This window comes from Typopeltis vanoorti, chromosome 6 (genome assembly GCF_054136105.1).
Source record: "Typopeltis vanoorti isolate ZY-2024b chromosome 6, IOZ_Tvanoo_1.0, whole genome shotgun sequence".
In the NCBI taxonomy this organism is placed as follows: domain Eukaryota; kingdom Metazoa; phylum Arthropoda; class Arachnida; order Uropygi; family Thelyphonidae; genus Typopeltis; species Typopeltis vanoorti.
The window spans coordinates 11633266-11645737 of NC_143554.1; the positions used below are offsets into that span (position 1 = coordinate 11633266).

At 34.1% G+C, this 12472-nt stretch overlaps 1 protein-coding gene across 1 annotated transcript in view; it reads left to right on the top strand.

The window, feature by feature from the left end:
* Positions 1–12472, top strand: part of LOC150105286 (diuretic hormone receptor-like) — a 100914-nt gene that overhangs the window by 26940 nt on the left and 61502 nt on the right. Inside the window, exon 6 of the mRNA XM_090393924.1 lies at positions 9538–9658. Within this exon, the coding sequence (XP_090250050.1) occupies positions 9538–9658 (121 nt within the window). The remainder of the gene's footprint in view (positions 1–9537; positions 9659–12472) is intronic.

A 12472-nucleotide genomic window follows, 5' to 3' on the forward strand; every position in this document is an offset into this window, starting at 1 on the left:
ATCCCCCCCCCTTCAGTAATACTGAGATATCCAAACACGATCAGATTTCTCTTCTTGGACTGACTTGCACCTCCGATCTTTCCTGGCACAACCATATTTCAACTATAGCTTCTACACCTGCCAGAAAACTTGGTATACTTTTTCGCACGACACCACTTCACACCACAGCTGCTAACAAAGGCCAAATCCACCCAACTTCGTCCTTGCCCCACGGGGATATAGCTAGGAGATCTGAGTTCAGGTCCCTGGTCGTGTTAGATCTAATGGAGTGTAATGTCGTCGGCAAAGCTCTCATATTTGGGATTTGGTGCACCGAAATTCTCTCTAAGATGGCTCGGGGTATTGGAAAGTATCCCCCGCGGATAAGGGGAGGACTACTATAATATTATTTCCTTCTTTTTATGACTGGACAAGATATGTGTTCATTTACATCCTACAGGAAAAGCACCATTAGGTAACGTAGTACAAATATGCTGCAGATGTAACTAGTTAATCAAGAAATGTCCGCATTGATTTCTGCTGTATGTCTTTTGATATACAGCAGAAGTCACCAGAGAATAGGTATACTTGTATAAGACATTTCCTTGTTGCACTACATTCCCCATAGTTACATCTGCTTGGCTTACAACGTAACTGTTTTTTCCTGTAATTAAATGCAAACGAGTGTCGAAAATGATAACGTGACTGCGGAATATAAATTATGAGAACAGACTGAGAATTTGTGAAAGCTGCAGATAGTAGCACACAGCAGAAACAGGGTATGTAACAGATATGTGATCTCCCAAGATGAGTGACTCCCTTGAGATTTCTTATAATATAATAAGAAACGTGTGGGGAGGTTCTGAGGTTCCTCTGCCAGACTGCAAATGTAGGGTCATATTAGGCTTTAGTATAGTGTATTTTCGTTATGTTTATTAAATAATTTTCTTCAGAGAGCTACATATGAGAAAAGATTTTGATAAATTTAAATGATTTATCAAATACGGATTTAATATTTTATCTTCAGTTAGCAGTTATAGCGACCCACCATAAGGGCCTGATATTTTAATACAAAAATAACATTCAATGTAACATTAAAGCAGTTATAAAAAATATCTGTTTATTAATTGAAATAGTTGTTTATTGAAAACTAGTTGAAAATCCATAACAAGTACTGTAATAATTTTTAATTTTTCACTAAGACTTATTTCTGTGTAATATATGCATCGCTTGTTTTACGGTTTGACATCTCTTCGAAGGGTGGCCATGCACTACACAGAAATTATTTCATTATCTTGAAAACTGAAAAGCATTTTCTGCTTCTCCATGGAAGTTGTTTATAATTAAAAAAAATATTCAGAGAATAATTATAAATATAAAATATCCACATAAATTACTGGACGACCAGAAGAAACGCGTAAATCCAGGGCAGAGATTTTTTTCCCATTTGAGACTGCTTTGCGAGCTGTAAGTAACACAAGTCAAATAAGATTGAAATGCGCTATTTAAAAAATCATATCGATGTAATAATAAAAGTTATCGTAGTAATCATATTTAAATTCAGTAATCAATCAGCAAGGTTTTTTTATAATTGCACAGAATGAACAACATTTTATCCTGTCATAAGAAATTTTGTGTAGCTCAGTGGATGTGGCGTTTGCACACCACGATGCTTGGTCGCACGAAGAAAGACTTTGTTTCGAATCTAGTCGTCGACTAGCGGAAATTTTGCTAAGCTTTTTTTCGACTGGTTTCCGAGTTAGTCGATCTCTGGCACGGGCAAGCGGGTTTTTCTCCCAGAAACTCGGGTTTTTCGTCCCATAACCTCAAGAAAATCGACAGTAGAACCCATATTATTTCAGACATTAAATATATTGTGTTAGGGACCACGAGATGGCGGCACTTGTTGAGCAGTCTCTCTTCACTGCGTGCCGCTTAATTAGCGATAGTTTTGGGCCAGCTTACTCTGATTGGCTGCCAGTAGAAACTGAACTGTCCACTCAGTCTCCAAAAGTTAGATAGGGCTAAAACGGTCTCGCCTACTCGCTATACGGGAATAAAAAGGCGTTAGCTGATTTAAGAAATTTAAAAAATAAATATATGATTCAACAATTATGATGACTGTTCTCTTTGGTGGTAATTCAGTGCAAGTCACAGTCCTAAAGTTGAAGGGGGAGAAAAAATCTCCATTTTCGAATAGGTCCGACTAAGCACTGAAAGATGCCGACATTAAAAGAAATTGAGCCAGAAATTATTTTATAAGCACCGCAATCATTTTTTTTAATTTGATAAATGTAGTTGTTTGGATAATGAGCACAAAATGCTCATTATCCAAAGGTATAGAATAAAAAAAAGCTTGTGTGAAAGAGAAAATAAAGGAAACATTAAAAAAGAAATAAAAAAGTGCATGAAACTGACTAATTTTTTCCAAGCATACATAAAAGTACTATAGTTCAGCGATAACAGTGATAGCCAAAAACCGAGATGGCTGCCTATGGTCAGACAACCAAAATGAATCTAGTAAGTGTTTAAGGAAATTTACGTAAGAAGTTTAAAACGCCGATGCTCTATTGTTAATTTTTTTCTGAAAATCTTTCAAGAAAAGTCATAGAGATAGACATTCATTGCTTTCCAGAGTGAGTTATCAGCTTTTTAATCGATGTATCAATTTAGGATTATTTCTGAAAATAAATACCCAGAGATGAGCTATTCATTTTCTCCGAAAACATTTTTTTATTTTAAAGTAAGGAAGTGATTGAAGACAAAAAGAAGGTGATTTTGGATAACATTTTTAATAGCCACCATTATTGTAATAACTAAATATAGAACCTTTCTTTCCATATGTACAATACACATAATTTTGTTTTACCTAGTTTTACTATTAAAATGGTAAATCCTAAATACCAAATTTCGTTAATTTCCATCAAGCCAGGTATGAATTACATCTTATCGTTTTGTAAACAGAATTATAGTAGGCGAAGAGTCTTTTATCAAAGGGCCAAAATTATTCCTTTCTTATATTCTTCATGTATCTAGGTCTTAAAATATCAACAATGCCCTAAAAAAATTTTAGTAAAAAAGCCAATGTCATCATAAACGGGTAATCCTAAAGAAAAATAGACAAAACAGCCATAAAATTAATCTTAATTTAGAAGAATAACATGGAAAATTTTCCAGAAATAATATCTATAATAATTTCTGTTTTGTAATCCAACAATCCCTCAATCATTGGCACTCTACTCAACTCTCCAAACAACCCCTTTCCCCACACTCATATAACAATTTTCCCCTGAAAATATTCTATCTTTCACCTTCTTCCCAAAGAATTTACAGCCCACCCTTGGAAGCTCGGGTTTAAATTCGCATACTTTTGCTTTATTCGGAATTCTCCCACATTTTTCTGTCTTCACATCCCCCCCATTCCTCTCCCTCTCTGTCATACTTCAGCAGTAGTATATAAATGTTAATCGTTATACACCTGATGCTGCTCCAAAAGAAGACAACCAGGAACATCCTGCAAAGGTATGTCCAAAATTATTCCTTTCTTATATTCTTCATGTATCTATGTCTTTAAAATATCAATAATGTCGTACAAAATTAAGTAAAGAGCCAATGATATCATTAAGAGGTACTCCTAAAGAAAAATAAGCAAAATAGCCATTCATACACATTTGTTCGATAGTATTCACAGTTGAGTTCATAGCTGCCGATATTTCTCGCACATACCATCATATGCATGACGAACTTTCTTTATTTACAAAGCTCTATCGAGTGCCAGTACTTTTTATAAAAATCCAACTGAAGAAAAATAAAAGTTACAGAGCGCTTACGATAGGTTCCCCGTTTGCGCTTATGAGCTTCAGGCATAGATTTGTGTTATGCTTGTTTTTGGCAACTACAAGTGGTCTAAATTGAAGCGATTCGACTCGAATCGCTTTAATCCCATTCAATTTCCAGTCATTGCTAAATTATGAATAACCGTTCCTCTCGTTTGATTTGATTGAAACAAAAATTGAACAATACAGAATCCTTCGACTTAAATCCAAAATTACCAATTACCATCCATTCAGAGGAGTATTAACGCAGTATATAATTCGGATATTTCTTTGTGCCTTGTCAATGACCCGATCGGAACAAAGATTGAGATGGGCAGAAGTTTATTTTTTGTTGCAAGGATTCGAAATATCGACTTTTAATGAAAACACTTCATCCGCAGTGCTAGACTAATTTGTGATGGACAGACAGACGAAACAATCTATAGGCTTACACGCTTTCCTAGACGCAAAGAAAGAGGCCTTTGAGTTCCTCGTAATGCGAGTAAGACGTTGTTAGCCTATTTGTTTTGTATCCTGTTATTAGGATAGCATTTTATTTCTTCATTCGGTCAATTGAAGTATACAAAGGATGATCTAAATTTTCCTTTTATATCCCATCTTCTAATAATGTAACTCTGCTTCTTGTAAGCCTGTTTCCAGTAATGGCGGGGCAGTTACTCTACAGTTTTCTAATACTTGTGTTCACTGACCTGTTTGCTTTCTGCTGAGGTTATGAAAAAAAAATAAAAAAAAACATTTAAACAATTTTTAACTTTACCAAAACGCAGATAATGTGCATTGTACAATGAGCTATTCTAGAAACAAAAAAAAGAAATAAAGAATACACCCCCCCCCCAAAAAAAAAAATCAAGTTAACTGATCTTCGTATTATTATTTATTGACTTGTTCTTCTGGAAACGGGTCCTGTGATTCCGTGACTACTCTGCCGAATGAGTTTATGTAGACTGAGTATAGTGTTTCTTAGACCTTATGTAACTCAATATACGATAATCTGTATTTTTAACATCTTGTTCATCCTAAACTGTATTTCGTTTTGTTTTTTGTGGATAATTATACGATCAATAAAATTTTTTTATAAACGACGACTGTTCATAAAATATTTTTGTAAAAAAAAAAAAAAACAATCATTACTACACATGCTGTTGCACACATATGACGGATATACTGTGCATATATTAGTTAAAGTTAATCCAACCAAAAATAACGGAGGTGTATACAAGTATGACTCAGAAGCCAAGTATATGTTAAAAACACGATTGTCTTCTTTCTCTTCTCATTTAAGAATAAACATTATTCAGACTAATTAGTCAACGGAAGAAATCGAGCTTGTCAGAATTTGCTAAAACAGAAAACAGTGTTGTTCTCGTTGTTCTATGCAAACAAAACAAAACAAAATTTTTATCCCACTTGATTGGACTATTCAAACACGTGAAAAAAAAGTCCCCAGAGAGAAGATAAAGTTCGCTGACAAAATACAGCTAATTAAACGCAGAACTCTTGGCTAATTTACCATGTCAATATTTCCGAATTTAGCCTTATTGCAGGAAAACTAAATAATGAACTATGTTTACTGAAGAAAATCTAAAAATCGATTAAGTTAAAAATTAAAAAACAATATTAATTATTCTTTTATACTTCACAAGTGTTTTTTTTATTTATTTATTTCCTATACGGTAAAACCCTTTAATAGGAATCCTGAGTTACGATATCGTGACGACAAAGAATAAAGACTGCAATTTACAAATTCTTAAGGTTTGTCATCAGAGTTTATTTTATTTGACATGCGTGTTTTATCCGAGAGAGCTTGTAACCTTAACAGTGCGTTTAGTATGGCGGGTGGGCTAAGCGTTAGATAATCCGTAAATTTGCTCTGGACAAAATCATATGAATACAAATCTTAAACAGGGCTGAATTGCAGCATTCCATTAACATTAAATTAATGCTTAAAATTAAACTAAATCTACATATAAAAGCAACTAAATTAAATTAGATACAGACATAAAAATTAAAATAATATTAAATCAAAATCTCATGAATGCCGTTTCCTCATGTTTCTCTATTAAATAATAAAGTAACACGTAAAAACCACAGTGAAATCTTTAATTAGTAAAAAGACAGATATTTCATATACTAAAAATAATAGTACATCTTCAGTGTCTGTAATAGGAATGGAATACAAGCAAAACGTTCGGTGGATCTCCTATTAAAATACAATTGTTACCGCGTGCTAGGAAATAATAGAAATAACAAAATTAATATATTAAGATAAATGGTTTTTTACATAAGATAAAAGTGTCCCAGATCTTTGAGAGAGACATACAGTCATTTCTATTTAAATTCGGTCAGTGTAAGATAGTTTCACACCTTTCTTTGAATAAGCGTTCATATTTGAATCTGCATTTATGGAGGAGAACTGCTTTATCCCACTGGACACTATAAGTAGAGTCAATACTGTGCTGCTCCATACCAGACTTCAGAGGTTTGATATAATCAATGTAATATTGATGTTCTTTTATTCTTTTTTCCAAAGAACGGCCAGTTTGTCCAAAATAAGAGACATCGCATTCGCAAGTATTTGGGTATTTGGTAAACGCCAGCCAAATATAGAGAAGACAATTCATCCTTCGTAGAAGGTAATAAAGAAGAACTTGTGTTGATAGAAAGGTACTGCCATGGGTAACCCTCTGTCTCCACTTTTGGAAAACTACTATTTGAAACAATTCAAAGATACTATGTTCTCATGTATTCATCCTCAACCATCTCTTTAGTACCGTTACGTCGATGATGTTCTTGCTGTTTGGCCACACACTGAAGATGAACTTTCCACCTGTCTACAACGGATAAATAACCTTCACCCACACATCCAATTCACTATGGAAAACGTAAACTCTGGTACTTTACCATTTTTGGACATCCTCCTCACTAGAACGTCTTTTGGTACCTTATCTACAAGCGTCTTTCGAAAAACCCACTTTTACTGTCAGATACATTCACAAAACGTCTGCGCACCACATGTCTCAAAAATTTGGCATTCTTAAATCTCTAATTCATAGAGCACATAAAGTTTGCTCTTCCCCAATAATCTTACAACAAGAACTTTCCATCATTAAAAAAGTTAATGGAATCAAATGATTACAACTCCAATCAAATCCAACAGATGCTTGACTCTTATGTTCCAACACCTACAATTTCTTCAACGCAGAGTTCCTATTCCGTACATTCCAGGAATCTCAGAACCTATAGATAGAATTCTGAAAACGTATCAATTGATTCCAACATATATTCCTATGAACAAGATTTCTTCTTTATTACCTTCTACAAAGGATAAACTGTCTTCTCTATCTTTGGCTGGCGTTTACCAAATACCTTGCGAATGTGATGTCTCTTATTTTGGACAAACTGGCCGTTCTTTGGAAAAAAGAATATCAATATTATATTGATTATAACAAACCTCTGAAGTCTGGTATGGAGCAGCACAGTATTGACTCTACTCATAGTGTCCAGTGGGATAAAGTAGTTCTCCTCCATAGATGCAGATTCAAATATGAACGCTTATTCAAAGAAAGTTGTGAAACTATCTTACACTGACCGAATTTAAATAGAAATGACTATGTCTCTCTCAAAGATCTGAGAGACTTATCTTATGTAAAAAACCATTTATCTTAATAGATTCAATTTGTTATTTCTATTATTTCTTAGAACGTGGTAACAATTGTATTTTAATAGGAGATCCACCGAACGTTTTGCTTGTATTCCATTCCTATTACAGACACTGAAGATGTACTATTATTTTTAGTATATGAAATATCTGTCTTTTTACTAATTAAAGATTTCACTATGGTTTTTACGTGTTACTTTATTATTTAATTACTATGCCACAGGGGTTCCACTAGAAATCAAAAAATCATTTTTCTCTAACATATTAAACACACACTAAATTCGATGAACATTTGACTATCAATAATATGTCAAAAAGTTCTAGAAAATAACAACACAGCGCTCTGCCCTAGTAAATACATACGATCGACTGTAATTACGAGCAGTAGAACATCCTTACCACTGCAGTCTCTCTGATCGATGATGCAAATATGAGTATTAAGTGCACACAATAAACGAATATTCTGCTCTATCATTGCAGAACGCTTTCAAGATTATATAATTGCGTCTTATTGAAGCCTGTGGATATGTTTGCTGTGCGTTGGAGCACAATGAGATAGTTCCAGCGTTGGCGGTCTGTACAACACCTACGCTGCTTTGTATCATTTCAATCTCACAGGAGAGGTCCACGGATTCATTCTACTGTTACAATATCCAAGCACTGCCGTCAGTGTGGAACAATTTGAATTTGTTTTCAAAATTTTCAGTTTCTTGTTGACTTAAAAGCAGAATTAAGTCACTTCTGAAGCGTGTCTTTTTAGGGTAACAATTTTCTCCATATAAATACGTACAGATTGTCGAGTACATGGTAAAGTAATCCGCTTTTGTCATATTGGTTCATAATTATGTTCTCTCGTTTCGCTGCAGATCTCCCAGACGACAGTTTACATTGTCAGTATCAAATATAGAGAAAAAGCACCGCTCTATTTTAAATCACGTATTCAGAATATCAATACATTATGTACTCTAGATAATGAAGCTAGTTCTGATATTACTGGTTGAGACAATTTATATTATTTTTTTAATTATTTTTTCAGATACTCCTTTAATATAAGGAACTACTACTGTCGTTTTGGAGTGATCCAATGTCTTTATATTAGATTGTCTGCTGAAAGGCGAAGCTGTTTCTGGTTTAAATGTTGTAACCATTATTAATGAAATTGCTAAAAAAAGTATTCTAATCCATTGGGAAGTAAATTTGTCATCTGAGCAAACAGCTCTAACTCTGTGCGAGTTAGTTTTCATTCATCTGGAAATTGTGTTCTGTTTTCTTGTCATTTGTTTGCTTGTATGTTGTTAATAAAGCATTCAAGTGTCCCGTGTTAATAATAACGAAAATCATCTACACTTGTTAGAAAAGACGTCCATTTTCATATGCTTTCTCTTTCCTTTCGAAGCATCCAGAAGAAACAGATGGGAGATTTCGTTGGTAATCAAATACTTTCTGTTTCCTCTACTTAGATCTATCTCCGAATCTTTGTTGTCAGCGAGTCTTTAATATTTAAAATATTAAGTTATCAGCTTATAAAAATGCAAAGGAAGTTTACATTTGAAATTCTGTGCCAAAATAAATTTCTGTTTGAATTAACAATTCCTTTATATCAATCAGCATTCAGTCATTGTAACCCTTTTGAGTGATTTCCATATTTAACAGTTCCTGTTATCGTGAAATCTGATTCATGAATAATGGAAATTTCTTGGCATCAGAACCAAAAGATAATTCTAAACGACTTCAGCATACTAAATTATGTTAATACGCGGAAACAGTTGAAGACACTCCAGGGACTGTACGAGAATTATTAATGTTTCCTCTCCTGTCGGATAAACGTTTATAAGCAGATTACGACCTTCTTAAATGGAACAAATTTCATATTTTTATTAATTATTAATTTATGCGGAATATCTCCTTCACTGAGCAAAAGTTACAGAAACAGACGCTTAAGATTTCTAAACATATTCGACTTACGAGACAAATAATTGTATAAATCAGTAATCCCTATTTTGTATTCATTCTGTCTCACTTGCTTTTAATCTGTGTAACTTTCCGTGTGTGTACTACTTTCAGAGATTTGCGTTGCCTGAGAAACACTATCCACAGTAACTTGATGGTTACCTACGTTCTAATCGATCTGACCTGGATCATCACCGCTACGCTGCAGTCTAGTCATTCTCGTTCAGCCAGCAAGGTAAGCATTTTATTTCCTGAGAGAATTGCCTTGTTCTCCACTATAATTACAGTTACGCTTCCATCTGTTGACCCTTGAATGTATGTCTAAGACGGAATGTTTTATGGAATGATTATATTTTCAATTTCCAAATCGTATTTATAAAATCGATTTTGCTAGGAAATAAAAATAAACGAAACTTCTGGTGTGTACTCTACCAGCCACAGAGGAAAAAACGCTTTTGTGAATTCTCGTTTCAGGTCTTAAGTTATCACCTTTACAAAGATTATGTTTCAAACAATAAGTTGCTTTGGAAACTCCTTATCTAGCAACAAGAAAATTGCTGGGGATGCCATTAGGAGTAATCCATCATGAAAACATTTACTTTTTAAATTAAATATATGCCACATGTTCAATACACTATGATCAGTAAAACTTCCAAAAGTAATGTTTTAATAAGAAATATTGTACTTTCCTAAATACCAAGTGAATTTCGAAACTAAGAAGTAATACGACAGAAATAATTTGTCTACAGCTTTTTTTTCAGTTTTCATTTTCTGTCAAGATATGTAACAGAATTCAGTTTCTTTGACAACTGCAGCAAGCTTCTAGCAGAGTTGGTAAAAAAAAAAAAAACTATTATATGCGACAAAATAATTTATCACTTACATCAGATGCTAGTACATGGGCATTGTAACTTCGTCATTGAATGGGCGCTGAATCTCGTCTAGGACGCAAAGAAACTTTATAACGGCTTTATAAATAAAGATCAGTTAGACAGTCCCATAAGGAGGTACAGGGTTTTTCCTTCCAAAAATACAGAGTATCATTCCACAATATACACAAACCAGACAGATAAACACACAACCAATTGACATAATACACTGGCCTCATCTGACTCAAAAGTTTTCGACTGTTGTTGCATACATTGTTTTCCAAAGTCCGGTAACAACACACTGTGACTTCTCTCAATATTTATCTGTGAATCTTGATTTTCTGTACAACTGGGAACTTTCAAATTCACATATAAAACTAGCTTCCATCAGCAATTTTGCTGATCAAGCTGGAAGTATTCACCATCCTACCAAGCCTGTTACTTTTTCCAGCGTTCTCCTTTCCAAAAAGACTGTGCATGTCTGTTCTTTACTTAGATAACCTCATCCAATTTGCTTTTTTGTAGGAATGCCCTTTCCGTTCAGATACCCCAGCCGCTCTCGTCCTTGTATCATTTTGCCACTGCTCTCCTTTATTATTCGACTGTTTAATAAATCACCTACTTCTAAAGAATATATTAAATAATTCTTGATGGAAGGAAACTCATCCACCATTCAATTCAAAACTTCCGAACAAGCATCCAAGTATTGGTTGTGTGCAACCAACCAATAAGTGTGCAAAGCAGTCCAAGCCAAGAATCGCTATAGATAAACTTCAGTTTCGTGTGTTCAGCGTGCATGTAGCTGACAATAGGTGTAAGAAAATGATAGGTAATTGAAAATTCAACTCTGAAGGGTTTAGTGCAGACTGTCTTCTGGAAAAAGCAGGTATACGTTGCAGTTCATATTCAGTATATGTGCATCCTGAATATGAACTTCAATGCGTAACTTCTGACCACTCACGCTTCCAGCTATCACGCATCGAGATGGTATTATCGTATCATTATCGAATGGTAAGGCTGACCTCCTGGCAACATTCTTCTTTTCCTCCAACTCCAAAGCTACTAACCTTCCATTACACCCCCACAACAGCGTACTGCATGCCTCCTGTATTCTCTCTCCAGAAAAACATTAAGAAATTCTTAGCATCGCTTGGATACCAATATTTTAGGCGTAGCTGGTATACTTTCAACCTTTTGCCTACACACTGATTTTCTATATGTTTTGCATCCTCTGATGTGTAACCCCGAAAGTAGGGAATATTTGACTTGTTAAATAAATTATCAGATAATGAAAGTACATAGGCAATTTAGGCAAGCAATTTTCAGTTTAGTATCTCATAAGATTTACTTAAACTATACAACTACATCAAAAACATTGGTATCCAATTTATAAGGTATTCATACATTGCTACTTATACCTTATGTGTACCCACATAGCTCTGTAATGCATAATTCTGAAATACAATATTCTCCAGTAGTGTCACTTGCTTCTGGATCCTTTACATAATTCTTTCATCTAATTTCCCCCCATCTTCCACACGAACAAATACACACTTCTGGACATTTAACTAGAAGACAAAATCTGAGAACAGAATCCAGATGTGGTTAAATCAACACCTAACACACGAGTTTTGCATCTTAGTTGAGATGCAAATATTGAACGATTATGTCCAGCTTATGTCCATTATTTAAGTTTATTCAAATCATTTTACAAAGACCATATGTATCCGTGCAAAGACATGACTACGCCATGAGATTATTCAACAATATCATTAATTAGATGGAAAAGCCTTCCTCCCAACATAATCAACTCGGTAGTACCAATTAGACAATCTCCTAGCCAAGCCATTAATCAATTATGCTTTTCCATTTTAACTAATTTAAAATGCAACTTATGTGATAAGATGTCAATTTATTGAGAAATCTAAAGATATTATAGTATACGAATCTTATTAGTGCAAATATTACTTCAGCGTACAAATTAAAAATGTGATATTCTCAAGACAGGTACCACAGTTAATTATTTTTTAATTATATACTGTATTATAGAATGTCAGCAGTAGCATGCTATTACAGTAAGCACTGAAAGAAAAATATTAAAGACTCGACATCCCCCGTTCCAAACCTTTTCACAGTTAGGAATTTCTTTTTGAAATAGGAATTTCCTTAACTGTGAAAAG